Source organism: Emydura macquarii, unplaced genomic scaffold (genome assembly GCF_026122565.2).
Source record: "Emydura macquarii macquarii isolate MOO-44397 ecotype Brisbane River unplaced genomic scaffold, CSIRO-AGI_Emac_v2 contig_3345, whole genome shotgun sequence".
NCBI lineage: Eukaryota > Metazoa > Chordata > Testudines > Chelidae > Emydura > Emydura macquarii.
In genome coordinates, this window is record NW_027133482.1 from 7,862,049 (window position 1) to 7,878,766 (window position 16,718).

Consider the following 16,718-nt stretch of genomic DNA (forward strand, 5'->3'; position numbering starts at 1 on the left):
CCCCTGCCCCGAACCTGCACCCCCAAACCCAGCCCGTCCCCACCCTTCACCCCCAAACCCAGCCCCTTCACCCTGGCCTGCCCTGAGCCCCCAAACCCAGCCTGAGTACCTGCCCACGCCCCACGAGGCTCCCCCAGCTACACCCCATGTCTCCCACACGCCGTTTGGTGCCAATGAAGCTGCCCAGGCTCAGCCATGGGCCCCATCCTCACGCGGCCCCCTCCGCCCGTGCCAGCCTCTCTACACCCCATGGGGAGCAGGTAGCCCCTCCCCTGAGCTCAGCCTGGGCAGCCCTTCCGAAATCTCTGCCGCCCCTCCCCCAGCTCGGCCGGCTGCTCCCGTCCCGGGGCCGGTGCCAGGCAGGGGCCGGTGCCCGAGGGCAGATCAGAGGGTCAGCGCGGCGTGTTGGGGTTGGGCAGGGCTGGGGGCCACGAGCCTGGGAGGTGAGGGCAGCTCCGGGGTGGGGAGCCAGCAGGTGGGGGGCACCCGGGGCCTGAGCAGTGAGTCTGGTGTGGGGGGGCCAGGTGAACCCCACATACTGTGCTCAGCCCTGCCCACCCCCGGAGCCTGACCTGCCCCCAGCCCCTGCGACCCAGCATGGGGCCCACATCTCCATGGCAAGCCAGGAAGCAGGTGAATCCCCAGCCGGGCACTGCCCTGCCCCAGCCCCTGCGCTGCGGAGCCCGCTCAGCCCAGCCCAGCCCAGGCCAGGCGAGGCAGCTGGCGGCAGGAACCAGCTCCGGTGAAGCAGAAACACCTCAGCTCCCGTCCGAGCAGCCCCCAGCAGCGGGGCCTGGGCCAGCCTGGAGGAAGCAGATTAAAACCAAGGGAAGGTGGCAAATTGGCTGGCGCCCCGTGGAGGGGCTGGTTCCAGCTGCCTGGGACACGCTCAGCTGCTGGGCTGGGAGCAAACCCCAGGCCCCAGCTGCTGCCCCCCGACTGCTGGTGCAGCCTCCATCCCAGCCATGGCCGGGGCCAAGTGCCCCACTCCTTGTGCGCCCCCGTGCTAGCTGGGCACGGAGCCCAGAGACCCGCCTGGGGCGCACAGAGCCTGGTGCTGGCTTGCCTCTTTCTGGGGCCTGGCCCGCAAATGCGGGAGCCCCAGCTGGGGGGCAGCGCTGGGCCTGGGGCTCACAGTATCCATGCTTCCCCCCGCCACCCAGCCCAGCCCCTCCGTTCGGGCTGCATTCCCGCCCCTCGGTCCCGGCCAGGCAGGACGGTCATTTACCAACGTCAGCCGCCCAGTTGGTTTGAATTAAGCTCTTGTGCTGGCCCGGCTGGGCTGATAAGCGAGGGGCGCGGGGGTGCGGGATGCGCCGAGGGATCAGCCGGCTCCGGCCCAGCTCCGGCTTCCTGCTCTGCTCTGTGTAACGCCAGAGCCCCAGCCCACAGCTGACAGGAGCAGGGCAGGAGCCAGAGCACGCGGTGAAAGACACAGCAAAGGGCCCCTCGCCCGGCTCCGCTAGCCAGCGCGCCCCTCCGGCACTCCCCACACACCGGCCCCCACCGGCCGTTGCCAGCACGCTGGGCCCGGCTCCCTGGGGCCCTCCCTGGCCTGTGACCCGGGAGACTCCTGCTCGACTGCCGGCTCTGCCCGGGGCCCGGGCTCCTCGCAGGGGCCGTGCCGGGGCAGGGGGGCTGGTGCGTCCCGCGGGCATCGAGCGGCACCGGCCCTAACGCAGGCTCCAGGGGGATGCGCTGCCGTGGGACCGGCCCCGGGAGTCCCCGTGTCCGGGGTGGGGGCGGGTTGGGAATCCCTGGCCCCGCCACGCCACGTGCCGCAGGGCCAGGCCCCACCATCCCAGACAGCTTTGCCCTGTGCCCTTTGCTCTGCATTTCACCACGTACTTAGCAGCGGCCGAGCTCTCAGCGCGGGGGGCTGCCTGCCCCCAGCCCCGGGCTGCCGTCAGCGTGAGGAATGGCCAACAGCTGGCTGGGGGCTGGGCACCGCGCAGGCCCTGGTGGGAAGGGCAGGGCCGGGGTAACCGGATCCCCCCAGAGGCCGCGGCTCACGGGGCGGGGGGCTCTCGGGCACGGGGTCAGGCGCAGCAGCGCAGAGCTGGAGGTTAAGGACAGGCCACGGGGATGCGCTGCTAATTGCCAGGCCGTGCGGTGTAAATCAGAGCGCTGGCGGGGCGCTGCCGCGGGGAACGCCTGGCTCCCCACAGCCCCAGGCAGGGGCGGGAGGGGCCGTAGCAGCAGAGTAGCCGGCGAGCAGACAAAGGGGATCCCCAGGCTGGGATAGGTGTGGGGCGGGAGTGAGGGGCACTGGCAGAGCTGTGGGGCTGGGGCTGGCGTAGCAAGGGGCTGTGGGTCAAGTGAGGGGCACTGGCAGAGCTGTGGGGCTGGGGGAATCCCTGATTTCTCTTCCACCCCCATGCTCAGATTTCTCTGACCCAGCCGAGAGTCTCACACTTGGGGGGGGGGGGCTGGAGGCCAGCACGGCGGGGGCCGGGGAAGACAGCCCGTTCTCAGCCTGGCACGCGGGCACAGCCCGGCTGGCTCCTGCCCCCTGGGCGGCAGTGTCAAGCGGACTGTGTGTGGTGGGGGGTGCAGAAGGGGGAAGGAGCTACTGCTGCCGTTCAAGCCACTCCTTGAGGACCAGCTGGTGGCTGAGTGCCCGGGAGCCCCGACCCTGGCCAGGGAGCCCAGGCTGGCGTGGCCCGAGCAGGGGCGGGCCCATGGCCAGGACCTGCCGCCGCTCTGGCTCCCTCCCTGCCTGGTGGGGGCTGGCGCGTGTGGGCACCCAGCGCTGCAGCCTCTGCCCACGGCCAAGGGGGGGGCAGGGCCCATCTCGGCCCTGGGACAAAGCCCTGCGGGTCAGGGCCGCCTGCGGGGGACCAGACGGGAACCGGCCCTGGGCTGGAGGCAAGAGCCACGGGAGGGCAGAGCGAGCGCCAGGCGGGAGCACGAGGGGCCGCGAGCCCCAGGACCCAGCCCGCCTGCCCGGCTGCTCTGCCCCAGGCGCACGAGGCACCGGGACCCTTGGGGCCTGCCCAGGGATCACCCTCTCCCGGGCGGCGCCAACACGCCTGGCGGGGCAGGGAGGATTGACCGGTGTGGGGGAGGTGGGGCTGTGCTGCCTGCCTGCCCCCAACTCCCCACTTCCCCTGCAGGGTCCCCCCGGCTGTACTCTCTGCTCGCCCGCCGCTGCCAGCTCCGCTGTGCCCCACGGCGACGCTGGAGGCAGGGCGGTGAAGCCAGCTGCATTCCCGTCCCGCTCTGCTTTCCAGGGACGGGGCCTGGGCCAGCCAGGCTGGGGGCAGCTGCTGCGTCTCCAGGAATAGGAGACACCAGCCACCTGGCTCGAACACCCTGGGCCCTGCGGCCTGGCAGGGACCCAGCCGGGGAGCCGGGTGAGCACCTTCCCGAGCCCCGGCGCGAGGGCCCCTCTGCCTTCCCCACGGGGCTGTGTAGCCCCCACGGGCTGGGAGTAGCCCCTTCCCCCCAGCGGCAGGCAGCCCCGAGCCGCCCTGCTCTGCCAGCCGCCCAGCAGCAACGCCGCAGGAGCCGGCGAACCAGCTGAGCGGCGTGAAGCCAGCGAGGGCCGTGACTGTATCGCGGCTCGTTCTCCGCGCCGCGGCGGGCGCCCCACAGCCCCAGGCTGATCATTTCCCCATCAGGCGTCGCCGGGGGCTGGGGGCCGCGGGACACGACTCGGCAGCCGTGACGGTGATTGATCTGTGCAGCCCTGCAGAGCAACTGGCGCTGGGTAACCGTGTCCGCGCGGCTCGGTCTCGCTGCAGGGGAGGGGGGCGGCTCCTCTCTGCCGCGGGGGGCGCGCCGTGCTCCCGCTCAGCGCCGGCACCGCCGCACTCGGCCCTGGGCCCTGCGGCTGGCGCCCAGAGCCCCCTTCCCGCAGGCGCCTTCCCGGGCAGGGCTGGTTCCTTCTTCCCTCCCACGCGCAGCACCTGGCGCTCGCCCAGCACAGCTTCCCCGCAGCCCCCCGAGTGCCACACACGGCCTGGCCGCCCGGCCCCGACTTTTCAGCTGTTTTATTCAAAAAATAAACTTGGGGGGCAGCAGGAGGGGTTAAGTTAAGGGGGCAGGGTGGGGGGGGGTCTCCGCCCAGCCCCCTACCTCCTCTTCTCCTTCAGGCTGTAATGCAGGAGCAGGGGCGCAGGCTGCAAAGCAAGGAAAGCGGCTGTGAGAGCGGGACAGACAGCGCGGCCCCCGCCAGCCCCCGCCCAGCCTCTCCCCGACACCCAGCACAGCCCTCGCCACCCCCCGCCCAGCCCCGCCCCCCGAGAGCCTGCGTGAGGAGAAGAGCCCAGTGCTGGGAAGTGGCCAGGTCCCGGGCACTGACGGGGGGCGACAAGTGGCGGGCTCGGCGGGCAGTGCCAGGCCAGGGGCTGGGCCGGGATGCGTGCCGGGAGCACGTGGAGGGCGCTGGACGCAGAGCAGGGCTGCTGACCGTGGCCAGGCCGGCTGTGCCCACGCTACCAGGGACCCGGCACTGATGGCACCAACCTGGCTGCCCTCACCCCCCAGCCCTGACCCCTGCCGCACCCGGCCCCGGCCAGCGCCCGCGGCCCCGCACCCACCTTGCCAAACCAGCGGGACAGCCACAGCTGCTTCATGGTCATGTGATCCGGGAGCACCTCACTGCCAAACAGGATCTGCACCTGCCACGGAGACACGGCATCACCACGGGCCGGCCCGAGACCCCCTGGGAACTCCCCAGTCCACGGGCCCGGCCTGAGACCCCAGCCCCAAAACCCTCCTCCCGGCCCACGGGCCCCCCGAGACATCCTGAGACGCCCCCAGCCCACGGGCCCGGCCTGAGACGCCCCTGCACCAGGGCCTGCCCCCAGGCCTGGCGTGGCCCAGCCGCCCTGCCCGCCCCCGGCCCGCGCGGCCGACTCACGTGCTGCAGGGCCAGCCCCAGGCGGTGACACAGGACCCGGCGCAGGTGGCAGACCTGGGCACGCACCGAGCAGCGTACGTACTTCTGCTGCAGGGAGAGCGCGGGTCAGGGCAGCGCCGAGGGGGGCTGGGGCAAACAGATCCTCTGCCCCCCACAGCTCCCCCCACCCTCCCCATGGCCACTCCCATGCCCCCAGCCCCGGGGTCACCCTCACTGTCCCCCCACTGGGCCGACCAGACCCTTGGGCCAGGCATGGAGCCAGCAGGGTGCGGGTGCCCAGCCCAGGGGCGGCACAGGAGGCATCAATGGGAGCCACCCCTGCTGTCCTCCCCCCACCCCTGCCAATGAGCCCAGCCACTGCCTCCGGCCTCCCAGGTAACGAGACGTGACCTGTGGGGCTGGCAGCCCCCGCGGGGGAGCCGGGCAGTGGTGGCCGGCCAGGCCCCAGCCAGCTGGGGGGACGAGGACACTGGCACACGCCTGCATCCGCAGCCCTGCCCCTGCTTCGCCCTGGCACCCCCTGCCCCCAACCCGCCCCCTGGCAGCAGAGAGGACGCGGTAACAGGGACGTAGAAATCGACCCCCCGCAGCCAGCAGGGAGCGTCCCCTGCCCGCAGAACGGGTGCGCCGCCCAGCTGAGCCTGGGTTCCCCGGGGGGCTGCCGTGGCCTTTGCCCCCCTCCCACCGCCGGGGAAGATCCATGATGTGCCAGAGCCAACCTCTTGCCCCCCACGTCACTGCTAGCACCGAGCGGGGGCTGCGGGGGGCAGGGCCCAGCTGGCGGAGAGCCTGACCCCCCTCCCCGGCCCTTACCTGCAAAGCCGCCTTGTTCTTCTCTTTGCTGGAGCTGGGGAGAGACAAGAGAGGACAGCCCGTCAGACCGCGGGGCTCGCCGGTCTGCCAGACCAGCCCTGGCTGAGAGCAGGCGCAGGGTGAGCGCCCAGATACGGCCCCCTCCTAACACCAGCCTCGCAGCTCCCCCGGGGCCCAGCCCGTGTGCGGGATGGGCAGTCCCATGGGCAGGCGATCACCTCGTCTGACCCGGGACAGCACCGGCCACGGACCCGCCTGCGCCAGCGCCTCTTCGAACCGCAGCCGAGCCTCAGGCAAACCCTGACTGCTCCCGATGGCGGGTCCGCCGCAGCCCTCGGGAATCGCTCCGGTGACGCGGGCGCTTGGTCCACCCCCAGACTGTGTCACTCCTTCCTCTGCCAGGCGGGAGAGCCGCTGCTGTCGCATTGCCGTCCCCACACAGGTACTGAAGTCACCCCTTGACCTGGCATTGCTGAGCTCCCCGGGAAAGCAGCAGCGATTGCTGTCCCGCGAAGCAGCCGTTCAAGAGAACAGCTGGGCCAGGCCTCACCCCCCCCCCCCCAGTGCGGCAGCGACGTCCAGGGAAGCGGATTGCCTCTCGAGGCCCCTCAAAGCCCTCACGTGGCCATCATGGCCCTCCAAGAAACACGCAGACGACGGCAGAGCTGCCAGACAGAAAACCTCCGGCTGCACCGAAACCGCTGCTGGCAACCACACAAACCGGGCTAGCGGCGTACAGACGGAACGGGTCAGGGGACGTGAACGTCCTGGAAGGACCATTAAGCAGCAGACGAGAGACCAGCATGGTCAGAACCAGGGACATCACCATAGCAAACATAAACAAGCCACCCATCATCACGGGCCTGATCATAGAATATTAGAGTTGGAAGGGACCTCAGGAGGTATCTAGTCCAACCCCCTGCTCAAAGCAGGACTAACCTCAGCTATATCATCCCAGCCAGGGCTTTGTCAAGCCGCAGCTTAAAAACCTCTAAAGATGGAGATTCCACCACCTCCCATCTTCCCTCCCATCTTCCCTTCTCTTCCTCAGCCCGCCATTAACACAGGTGACTTCAGCAGCCACCGCAACTCCTGGGCACCCCGTTCAAACAGCACAGCCGGGACCAGACCACAGAACGGGCCTCCCTCACAGACCCCCACCTGGGATCTGCTCTGTGATACCCGGATCTTTTCACTCTTCCAGGTGAGCAACAGATCACAGCCCGGACCTGTGTTTTGTGACCCGTAACAGCACAGGTATCCCACGGCCACAGCCAGAACCATCCTGTGTCGCTTCCCGCACAGCCGACACCGCCCAGTTATCCTGCAGATCAGCCTGGACGTGCCTCTTGCAGTTGGTGTAAAGCCGCGCTGGAATTTCCGCAAGGCCGGCTGGCCGCTCACACGCATCGGGGCCCACGGCTCGTCCCGATTCCGAGAGACTTCGGCCATTTTGCAAACACTCTAAAATCGCCTGCTAAGAAATACTTCCCCGCGGGCTCCGCAAGGCCGCCAGCCCTGCTGGACCAAAGAACCCGAGCCCCTCCTGAGGGAATATGAAAGGAGCAGTGACCCCAATAAAGCCACTGCGCTGCTTGAATCCTGGAACTCGGTGCCCCTGGGAAGGTGGAAAGAGACAGCTGAAAGCCTTGATTTCACTCACTCCAGCCGCAAGGCCTGGGCCCTTTTGTGGCAACCTGGAGGATCCCAGCCAGCCGCAGGACGCCCGGCAAAGATGGCCACAAATGCTGTCTCCTCACTTCTTTCTAAGAGCACGGCGCCTACGCAGATCACACGCCAGGAGGTCCAGCGGGAATCCCGCAGAAACCTTCACCAGTGCCCGGAGGAATCTCCACTCTGCTCTCCATACTCTGTCGAGGAGATCGCTGGTGCGCTGTCGGAAACCGAAAGCCGGAAAGCTGCCGGGGTTGATGGCATTCCTCCAGTGTTTCTGAGAACCTGGGGAGACGGGGACAGGAATGGCTGGTGGTGCTTTTTACCACCGTGCATAGAAACGGAGAAGTGTCACCAAGCTGGTGACAGGCCACAGTGGTTGCCTTACTGAAGCCTGGGAAACCCCTAGAGGATGCAGCCAGCCACCGGACCATCTCTCTCCTCTCAACCACCAGCAAGCCCATGGGACAGGCGCTGCTCCGCCATCTGTCTGGCAGTGTCCAAGACATCCTTCCAGCGGCGCAGGCAGGATTTTGCTGGAAGAGGAACCGCTGGGACCAAGTAGAAAGTCCCAGAGGGGTCGCCGTGTTAGTCAGTGTACAGCAAACACAACCAGAGTCCTGGAGCACCTTAAAGACTAACACATTTCTGTGGGCCGTTTTCATGGGCTGCACCCCACTTCGTCAGATGCACCTGGCAGGCGACAGGGCCTCCTCCTCAAGATCTCATCCATCTCTTGGCGGTGATGACCGGGGCCGGCTGCTTTCAGGTGCACCTTAACGGCCAGAGCAGCAGAGCAAGAGCTCTGAACTCGGGCAGCCGGCAGGGCTCCATCCTGGCCCCGATGCTTTTTAACTGGTACGCCGTGGACATAGCAAGGATGGAGGCGAGGAGGTTAATGCGTGCTGGTGACCTTGCCCTAGCTGCTCGGCACAACCTCCGTGCCAGCCGCTGCACCCTAACCCGAGATCTGAACTGAGCGGCTGATCATTGCCCAGGCCTCGCCTGAAGAGAGCACGGTGACCGCTGTCCATCCGAACAATCGAACGGCCAGCCCCACACTCGATGTGCAGGTCTGCGGGGAGAGCGCCAGCCGGGAGCCACACAAAGTATCTCCGCGTCACACTGGCCGGAGTTCGACCTTCCGACAACATCTGCGATCCGGGCAGGTCTCGTGTCGCGCTTCTTCGGAAACTGGCCGGGACCTCCTGGGCTCCAGTGCATGGAGGCTACGAAGCACCACACCCGCCGGGGAGCACTCTGCGGCTGTCACCCGAGACGCCTGGCCACAACTCGATAACGCCGTGCGCGCAGCGGCAGGGATGCTCAAACTGACCCCGGCAACTGGCTCCCGGATCTGCCGCACACCCAGCCACCCCAGACAGAGCTGCCCACGCAGCTCGCTTTCTTAACCACCACGAGCCCCTTGCTCAGTGACCTGCAGGATCCACCAGACACGATTCAAATCCTGCAGCCCTCGATGGAGCCGCGCCGAGACCGAGCTCAGCTTGGACGCTGAGCTCAACGGACAGAGCCTCCCGGAGTCTTTCGACCGCCCAGAGCAAACAGCTCGTCGCTGAGTTGTGTTGGACAGGCTGGTGCAGACCGAATCGCAGCTGGACATCTGGAGGGAGATACGGACAAACCCTCTTTAAATGGGGAACGAGGCAGCACCTGTACGTGGCTGTGCTCACCAGTCCAGACAACGGAACGCCTCAGATGCGAGTGTCCCCTTGTGTTTCGCTGGGGCCTGAAGGACATGGCCCGGCTCACTGCTGCAGCCATCAACGCGAGATGGTCACTGCCCAGCCACAGACGTCGACGCCGACCCCGCTCTCAATCGACTCCGCTCCGTGCGTCTCACGACAAGGCAGATCTTCACCCTCGAATCATTCTCTGACCCCTCTCCACCTTACCAGCTTTCTTCTGAACCAGGGGCACCAGACCCGGGCCCGGGATTCCAGCAGCGGCCGCCCCATTGCCAGGTACCGAGGGAAAATCACCTCTGCTCCTACTGGAGAGTCCCAGGACATCACCTGCCCGTTCGGCTACAGCCTCACACTGGGCGCTCATGCTCAGCTGATCACCCCCCACAACCCCAATCTTTTTCAGGGTCACTGCTCCCCCACACACGCGTGGCCCAGCTCGCTCTGTCTCACCGACCCGTCCCCTTCATTCCTTCCCACTCCCCTGACCTTGGGGTCGGCTGCCAACTTCATCAGCGAGGATGTCACGGGGCCAGGTGAGAACCTGGCTTTGGGAGCTCCTACCAGCGGAGGGCTCTCCCCGGCAGGCAGTGCTGCCCCACTGCTCGGCAGCTGCTCTGCTGATGGACAGCCGCATCCTGAATCCCACGTAAACCCAGCTTCCGGTCGCTGCTCCGGAGCCCCTCCCCAGAGAGGTCGCATTAACCCTCGAGCTCTGGCCAAATTCTCCCTCTGGAGTCTCCACTGACCCAGGATTCACCAGCCCTGAACAGCTGGGGGGTTATTAAACAGGTGCGTCCCACCCCAGCAATGGCTGCGTTCCTGTGGCAGCCTGGGGAAGAGACCCATGTATGTAGGGCTCTCAGGAAGGCACTGAGGGATCCTGGCAGAGCTGGGGGCTGGGAGGGAGGCGCAGGACTGGAACAGCAGAGGCTGCAGGCACGAGGGGTGGGGGGAGAGACCGAGAGGACCGGAGAGGGGCCTGCACCCCTCTTTCTACACAGTCCTCCCTGGGGCCCCCCAAGGGACTCACCCCCTCCCCCAAGCCAGGCTCCCCTCCCAGGTGGGCAGGCAGACAGCTGGGGTTGCCTGAGCCAAATGCACCCAGCGGAGTCAGCGGCTGGGCCCAAGTGGGACTTCCTTGGTGAGCCTCAGTTTCCCCGCGACCCTCCCTGGCTGGCCGGTGGGGAAGGGACAAAGCCTGCTCTCAGGGCAGCACGGGAAACGTGGGTGGGCGCGTGGTGCCACCAGCTGCCCCTCGGACTGACCTGCTGGTGGGGCACGGCGGGAGCTGAGAGCCAAGGGGATGTGGGGACAGAGAGGGATCCCGGGAGCTGGGAGGACACAGGGGGAGGAGTGGGAGCCCCGCACAGCCTGGCCAGCTCCCTGTGGTGCCGGCTTGGCTGGGCCGGGCTGCGTCTGACCCGCTGCCTCCGGGGTGAACTGGCGTGTCCCAGGCCCCAGTGGCCAGGGAACTGATCCACGGTGCCCTGGTTGGCAGAGTGCGCCGAGAACACGGCAGCCGGCAGGCCTGGCCCCCCGCAGGGCTCTCGCCGCAGGACCTACGGAGAGATGGGGCGCTGCTGGCCAAGACCCATCTCGGCGTCCTGGGGGAGCCAGGCGGGTGCTAGCAGCTGGCCCACTAAGAGCCCCCAGGAGAGCGGGCACAGACCGGAGCAGTGACCCGGGACAGCCCGCAGCCTGCCCCGAGGCCAGGCTCACCCTGCCGGGGAGGGGAGGGTGGTTGCAAGCTGCATGGGTTGTGGGAAGGCGATGCCCTCCGGGAGCACCGCCCTGGGGCAGGTGCCCATCTCCGCTCACTCAGCACCTGGGGCACTGGCCCGTGTGCAGGGCACGTCCTGGCACAGCTGGGAGCAGCACGAGCCTCCTGAAAGCTGCTGAGACACATGACCCTGCCTCGCCCAGCAGCTGGACACGGGCACAGCCAAGCCCAGGCCGGCCTCGGGCACCTCCCGGCCCTCGCTCCTGGGCAGAGATAGTGACCCCGGCTCCGTTTGCTGAGCCCCCTCCCCATCGCCCCACCGACCTCTGCGGGGACCCTGCCTCCTCCCCCGGCAGGTACCTCCCCCCGACCTCTGCAGGGACACCGCCCCATCCCCCGGCGGGTACCGCCCCCACTGTCCTCCGCGGGTACCCCGCCCCATCCCCCAGCGGGTACCGCCCCCACCGTCCTCTGAGGGTACCGCCCCCACCGACCTCTGCAGGGACCCTGCCTCCTCCCCCGGCAGGTACCACCCCCACCGACCTCTGTGGGGACCCCGCCCCCCCGGCGGGCACCATTCCACCCACCTGTGCTTCTCCAGGCAGAGGGAGACGTGCTCGTCGTAGTGGTAGTAGTGCGCACGGGAGTGGTCGAAGCTGCTGTAGGGCAGGCCCATGGTGTCGACCACGGGATCTGGGGGGAGACGCACAGTGAGGCCGTGCTAGTGAGATGGGCCCAGCCCTGCCCCCCGCGGGCCCTGGCGCCCAGGCCCAGGGGGCACCAGCCGCAGCCAGGGCCGGTGGCTGCTAACGGGGCCCACTGTGGAGGAGATGACCAGCAGACAGCTGGTCTCTGCCACGCGGCAGTTCCTGCCAGCGCGGGCACCCCGGGGCAGGGAGTGCGGTGGGGCAGGGGCTGGCCCAGGGCTACCCACTGGGCACAGCTGTTTGAGTGGGGCTGAGAGGCGCTGCAGCCTGCCCCAGGGAGCCGGGGGCGCGAAGGGGGGAGCTGTGCACCGTGCAGCACTCGGCTGAGCACTGGGTGAAGTGCCCCCAGCTCCGCAGGGCCCCCTCCTGCCCAGCCTCCCGCTGCCGCCCACCCCCCCAGCACACCACATCCCTGTACTCCCCCCCGCAAAGGGCTCAGAGCCCCCCCAGGCTAGGCCCGGCTGGCACTCCGCAGCGCAGCGCAGAGCATCGCACCCTCACTGCTGGGCTGGGTCACTCGGTCGAGGCCGCGCGACTGGTAGAACTCCCGGATCCGCCTCTCTTCACCTGCGGGGAGAGGGAGACGCGCTCAGCACCCGCCTGGCCTGGCAGGGCCCCGTCCCACACACCACCGGGGCTGCCGCCTGCAGCCATCGACTGGGCGTCTCGGAGGCAGGCCCAGCCCCGTGGGCCGATGGCTCCCTACGCAGGGGCCCAAAAGGGGGGCGTGTCTGGTGGGGGTGGGGCTGGGCAGCCCCGTGGGGCTCCTGGCAGAGAGCAGGGGCTGCCTGGCAGGAGGGACCCTGCTGGGCAATGAGCTGGAGTCCGGGGCTAACCCGGGCCCAGAGCCCGCTGGCCAGCGACTGGGGCCGCTCGGTAACAGCCCCCCGGTGCAGAGCTTCGCCCCCCGGCCTCGCAGCACAGCCCCCAGCCCTCAGCAGAGGCTCCCCCTCGCCCGGCACTCACTTTCCTGCAGGCCGGGCACCAGCTTGTAGACAATGTCCTGCATGACGCGGTCCAGCTTGAGGTTGAGCAGCGGCTGGGTCTCATGGATCTTGGTGTTGCACATGGGGCAATACTTGCTGGTCTGCAGGTACTTCACGATGCAGCTCTTGCAGACTGCAGGGGGGGCCACCGTCAGAGCCAGGAGCTGCCCCTTGTCCCGCGCAGCCCGGGATCAGGCCCTGCCCCCCAGGGGCCAGCCCCTGCCGCCCTCCTCTGCCTCCTGCCCGGGCGGCCAGGTCCGGTCCATCCGCTGCGGCGCTGGGCACCCAGCACAACTAGCCCCTTCCCCACCAGGGTCGCCCCCCCCCCACGGGCATCCCCTGCCCACACAGGTGGTGCGATGCTGCCACCTGCTGGCCAAGCTCACATGAGTCGCAACCCCCGAAAGCGCCGGGTGGGGGAGAGGCCGGGGCGCAGGCGAGGCCAGCCCTGACAGCCCCCTCCGCCCCGGCCCAGCTGGCTTCATATGTCATGGGGCTCCGAACTGCCAGGGGGGGATGCCGGCCCAGCAGCCCCTGGAGCAGGAGTGTCCCCCAGCCCCCAGAGCGAGCAGCCCAGGCTCCTCTCACCCAGGCCCATGGGAGCCCCGGGCCAGCAAAGCCAGGGCCAGGCCGAGCAGCGGCAGAGCTGGGGGAACTCCCCTACGGGCGGCCGCCTCCTCCTGCCCTCAGGTGGCAGGAACCTGCTGCCCAGGCCTGTCGTGGGCCCAGCTGGGAGTGTGGGGGGAGCATCTCCAAGCCAGCCTGGTGGCCGGACTCACACGTGTGCAGGCACTCGGTGATGGTGGTGGCGTCGATGAAGTACCCGGCACACAGGCAGCACACGATGTGTTCGTTCAGCTCCTTCATCTTCACCTTCACCTCCTCCTGCGGGACGCAGCACACGTCACCAGGGCCAGGTGCCCCCCCACCAAGACCCGCAGCCCTGGGCTCCCCGCCCCACCCACAGCTCTGCCAGCGCCCCTCAACACCAACCCACAGCTCTCGCTGCCCCCGCCCTGGAGCCCGCTCCTGCCTGCTCGACAGCAAACTGCAACCCCCACCGCCGCCCATCCCAGGCTGGGGCTTCCCCCCTGCGCTGCTCTACCCAGAGGCGGGGAAGCTGCAAGGTCAGGGGCCAGCCAGGCCCTGTGCCTCTGCGCAGCCACCGAGCACCACGGGCTAACACACGAGGAGCCCCCTGCTCTAGCTCCTCCTGCCCAGCAAAGGATGGCACGGGCTTGGGGCGCCCCCCAGTGGCAGCACTTGGGGAGGGTAGGCAGGGACTGCATGACGGGCAGGGCTGGAGCTGCCCCCCGCGTTTGCAGCACGCACAGTGTCCCAGGCTCCTGTGTGGGTGGGAGTCGGACCCCGGCGTGGCGTAAAGTGGCTCAGAGCTGCCTTGGCGTTCCTGGCTCACAGCCTTCGCTTGCGACGACAAGGCCTGACTCACGGCAGGCACCCGGGTGGCGGGCTTGGCCGTGGGGCTCCAGGCAGGTCGGCCCTGCCCTTGCTGTGGTCAGACTCAGGGTCCAAGGCAGGGTGAGCAGCCCCCAGGCAGAGCTGGCTCGGGGGGGGGGGCCCAGCTCCATCCTCACCCCAGTCACCAAGCACCCTGCTGAGCACAGGCTCCCCTGGCTGGGCCCCAGCAGGAGGCCGGCCAGGCTCTGCCTGGGACCCTAGAGCCCCTGGGATGGGCAGCGGCAGCTCAGCCCTCCAGCCTGGGCCCACAGCTGGGCCCTGCGCCAGGCCGCGCTCCTTACCAGCCCACAGAGCTGCTCTGGCAGGGCGGCCGCCATCCTGGGAGCCCAGCCCATCAGCCTCTTCGACCTGCATTTCTAGGGCCGTGAGCAGGGACTGGCTAGACCTGCCCCCCGCAGAACTGCTCTCGACCCCGAGCTGCTCCACCGCAGGGTGCTCTCCTGACCCCTTCGCCTGGCTCGGCCCCGGGTGCCAGGGGCAGCCCCGGTAGGCACAAAGGGCCCAGCCCCAGAGGGCACCGCACAGGGTGACGTACCGGTGCCTCCGGCTTGGCGGGAGGGGGACCCCGAGGACCGTGCAGGGAGCAAGCAATGGGCGAGGGGCTGAAGCAGGGCTGACAGGGCCCTGGGCACGTGAGGGGAGGCTCCATGGCCGGGCAGGCTGGGGTGGGGCATGAGGCAGGCTCCTTGCCCCTTTGGGCGACATCACCTTAACTCTGACCCACCCTACAGTCGGGGGCGGGGCCAGGGCCCCGGGGCGGGGAAAGGCAGGCTCGCGGCGGGTCATGCGCACGCGCAAGCCTCGCTCCGCCCGGCACCACCTTAAAGGCACGTGCGCATCGCCACTGGCGCGCATGCGCGGCACTGTCCTGTCACCCACTCAGGCGCAGGAGCCCGTCTTCCGCCCGCGCATGCGCGCTGCGCTGCCCGGCTCGCCCGCTGCGGGGTGCGGCCGGTGCTGGGGGGCCCGCGGCGCCTCACCTCGTTGCGGAGCGGGTCCATCTTGTAGACGGCCTGGAGCTGGTTCCGCAGCCGCATCGCGATCGCCATCGGGCCCCCCTGAGGAGGAGACGCCATCTTAGAACCGCCTCCGCCTCCCCACCCACTTCCGGGTTGGGGCGGGGCCTGTCCCCACGGCAACGGGGAGAACTACAGCTCCCGCCGTGCCCCGCGCGGCCAGGCCGCCCGCACGCCGAGGGCGGGGCGCGGAGCAGGTGGCGCGGTGCATGCCGGGAGCTGTAGTCCCCCCTGTCCGCCCGTGGCGGTGGCCGGGCGCCCTCTGGTGGGCTCGGCGGGTAACAACAGACAGCCCAAGCTCCCCTCCCCCCAGCCTGGCCCGGGCCGGCGGCGGTGGGGGCGGGGCGCTGCCAGGTCCAGGCCCGGGGCGGCCCGGGGTCAGCGCCAGCCCCAGCCCCGCCGGCTCCCTGCTGGGGCAGGAGGTGTGGCTGGGCGGTGCGGGTGGCGCCGGGGTCGCTGCGCGCGGGGTCGGACGAGGGATGGATGGATGGATGGACGAGAGATGGATGGATGGACGAGGGATGGCAGGACGGGCCGAGCCCAGTGGGCAGCAGGCGGCCACTGGGGCACCCGGCGCGAGGGCGCGGCAGAGGCTTGGCCCCTGGTGTTGGACCCGCGCGCGGGCCAGGCTCGGTGGCCAGGGGCATGGCCCCGCCCGGGACGAGCTCCGCGGGGCGGCCGAGGTGGGGCCTGGTGGGGTCTCGCCCGGTGTCAGAATGAGAAATGAAGCAGCTGTGCCCTCGAATCTCCCTGGGCTGAAATTTACCGCTGAACAAGGAGCGTGAGGCAGTGGGACCAGAGGCCAGTTACCTGGGCGGCCTGGCGACGGCGACATGCTCAGGGAGATTAGAGAGACCACAGAACCCCCAGCACACTCGTACCAATGGGGGATTTCAGCCGCTCCCGTAGCGATGGGGCACAGGTCGCCTCCGGATGGGCTGCAGAGAGAACAGCGTGTCTGGCCACCACACATGGCTGGCTGCTGGAGAAGCCGTTCTGGGCACCCGGGGGGAGAGGCCATTCCTGCTCTAGTTCAGAGGTGAGTATAACTCAACCACTCGATGACAGCGACTCTCATGTCATTCAGCTTAACATCTTGTGCGAGGACATACCAGAGAAACCCACCACAACCACATTTAGTTTAGAAAAAGGGAACCACACGCCAACCAGGGACCGAGCTCGATGGAAACGGAAAGGAAGGGCCGGAGGAGTGAAATGCCAGCAAGCTGCATGGAAATTGTTTCAAAACACTGTAATGGAGGCTCAAACTTTATGTAAACCCCAAATCAAAACAAAACAGTAAAAGGACCCAGAAAATGCCACCATGGCTGAACAGTAGAGCAAAGAGGTGGGTAGAAGCAAAAGGACAGCCTTCAAAATTGGAAGTCAAATCCCACTGAAGAAAATAGAAAGGAGCATAAACTCTGGCAAGTCAAGTGTAAAGGTAGCCAGTAATTACACAGGCCAAGAAAGAAACGGAAGAGCAGCTAGCAAAAGACAAAAACTAACAGCAATTTTTGTAAGTACCTCAGAAGCAGGAAGCCGCCACACAATCCGTGGGACCAGGTGTTAAATGAGCACTCCTGGAAGACAAGGAGAAGCTAAATTAATTCTTTTCTTCAGTCTTCACTGCCGAGGATGGGAGGGAGATTCCCACACCTGGGCCACTCTTTTCAGGTGACAGATCTGAGGAACTGTCCCAGACAGGTGTCAGTAGAGGGAGTTTTGGGACAAAGTGATCAGTTAA

At 68.1% G+C, this 16,718-nt stretch overlaps 1 protein-coding gene across 6 annotated transcripts; it reads right to left on the bottom strand.

The window, feature by feature from the left end:
- Positions 1-3,853: 3,853 nt before the first annotated feature.
- Positions 3,854-15,052, bottom strand: PCGF1 (polycomb group ring finger 1). Of its 6 annotated transcripts, none has more exons than XM_067533604.1 (9): positions 14,936-15,052; positions 13,256-13,361; positions 12,457-12,609; positions 11,986-12,057; positions 11,371-11,476; positions 5,681-5,714; positions 4,868-4,954; positions 4,545-4,625; positions 3,854-4,124 (listed from the first exon to the last, which is right to left on the bottom strand). In XM_067533604.1, the coding sequence occupies exons 1-9, from the start codon at positions 15,029-15,031 to the stop codon at positions 4,077-4,079; spliced, it is 783 nt and encodes a 260-aa protein (XP_067389705.1). In that variant the 5' UTR covers positions 15,032-15,052; the 3' UTR covers positions 3,854-4,076. The 6 variants fall into 6 exon arrangements, with proteins under 6 accessions (XP_067389705.1, XP_067389704.1, XP_067389703.1 ...); XM_067533603.1 differs by lacking the exon at positions 14,936-15,052 and adding an exon at positions 14,491-14,735 and having other exon boundaries at positions 4,545-4,619; positions 4,868-4,951; XM_067533602.1 differs by lacking the exon at positions 14,936-15,052 and adding an exon at positions 14,491-14,730 and having other exon boundaries at positions 4,545-4,619.
- Positions 15,053-16,718: the final 1,666 nt, after the last annotated feature.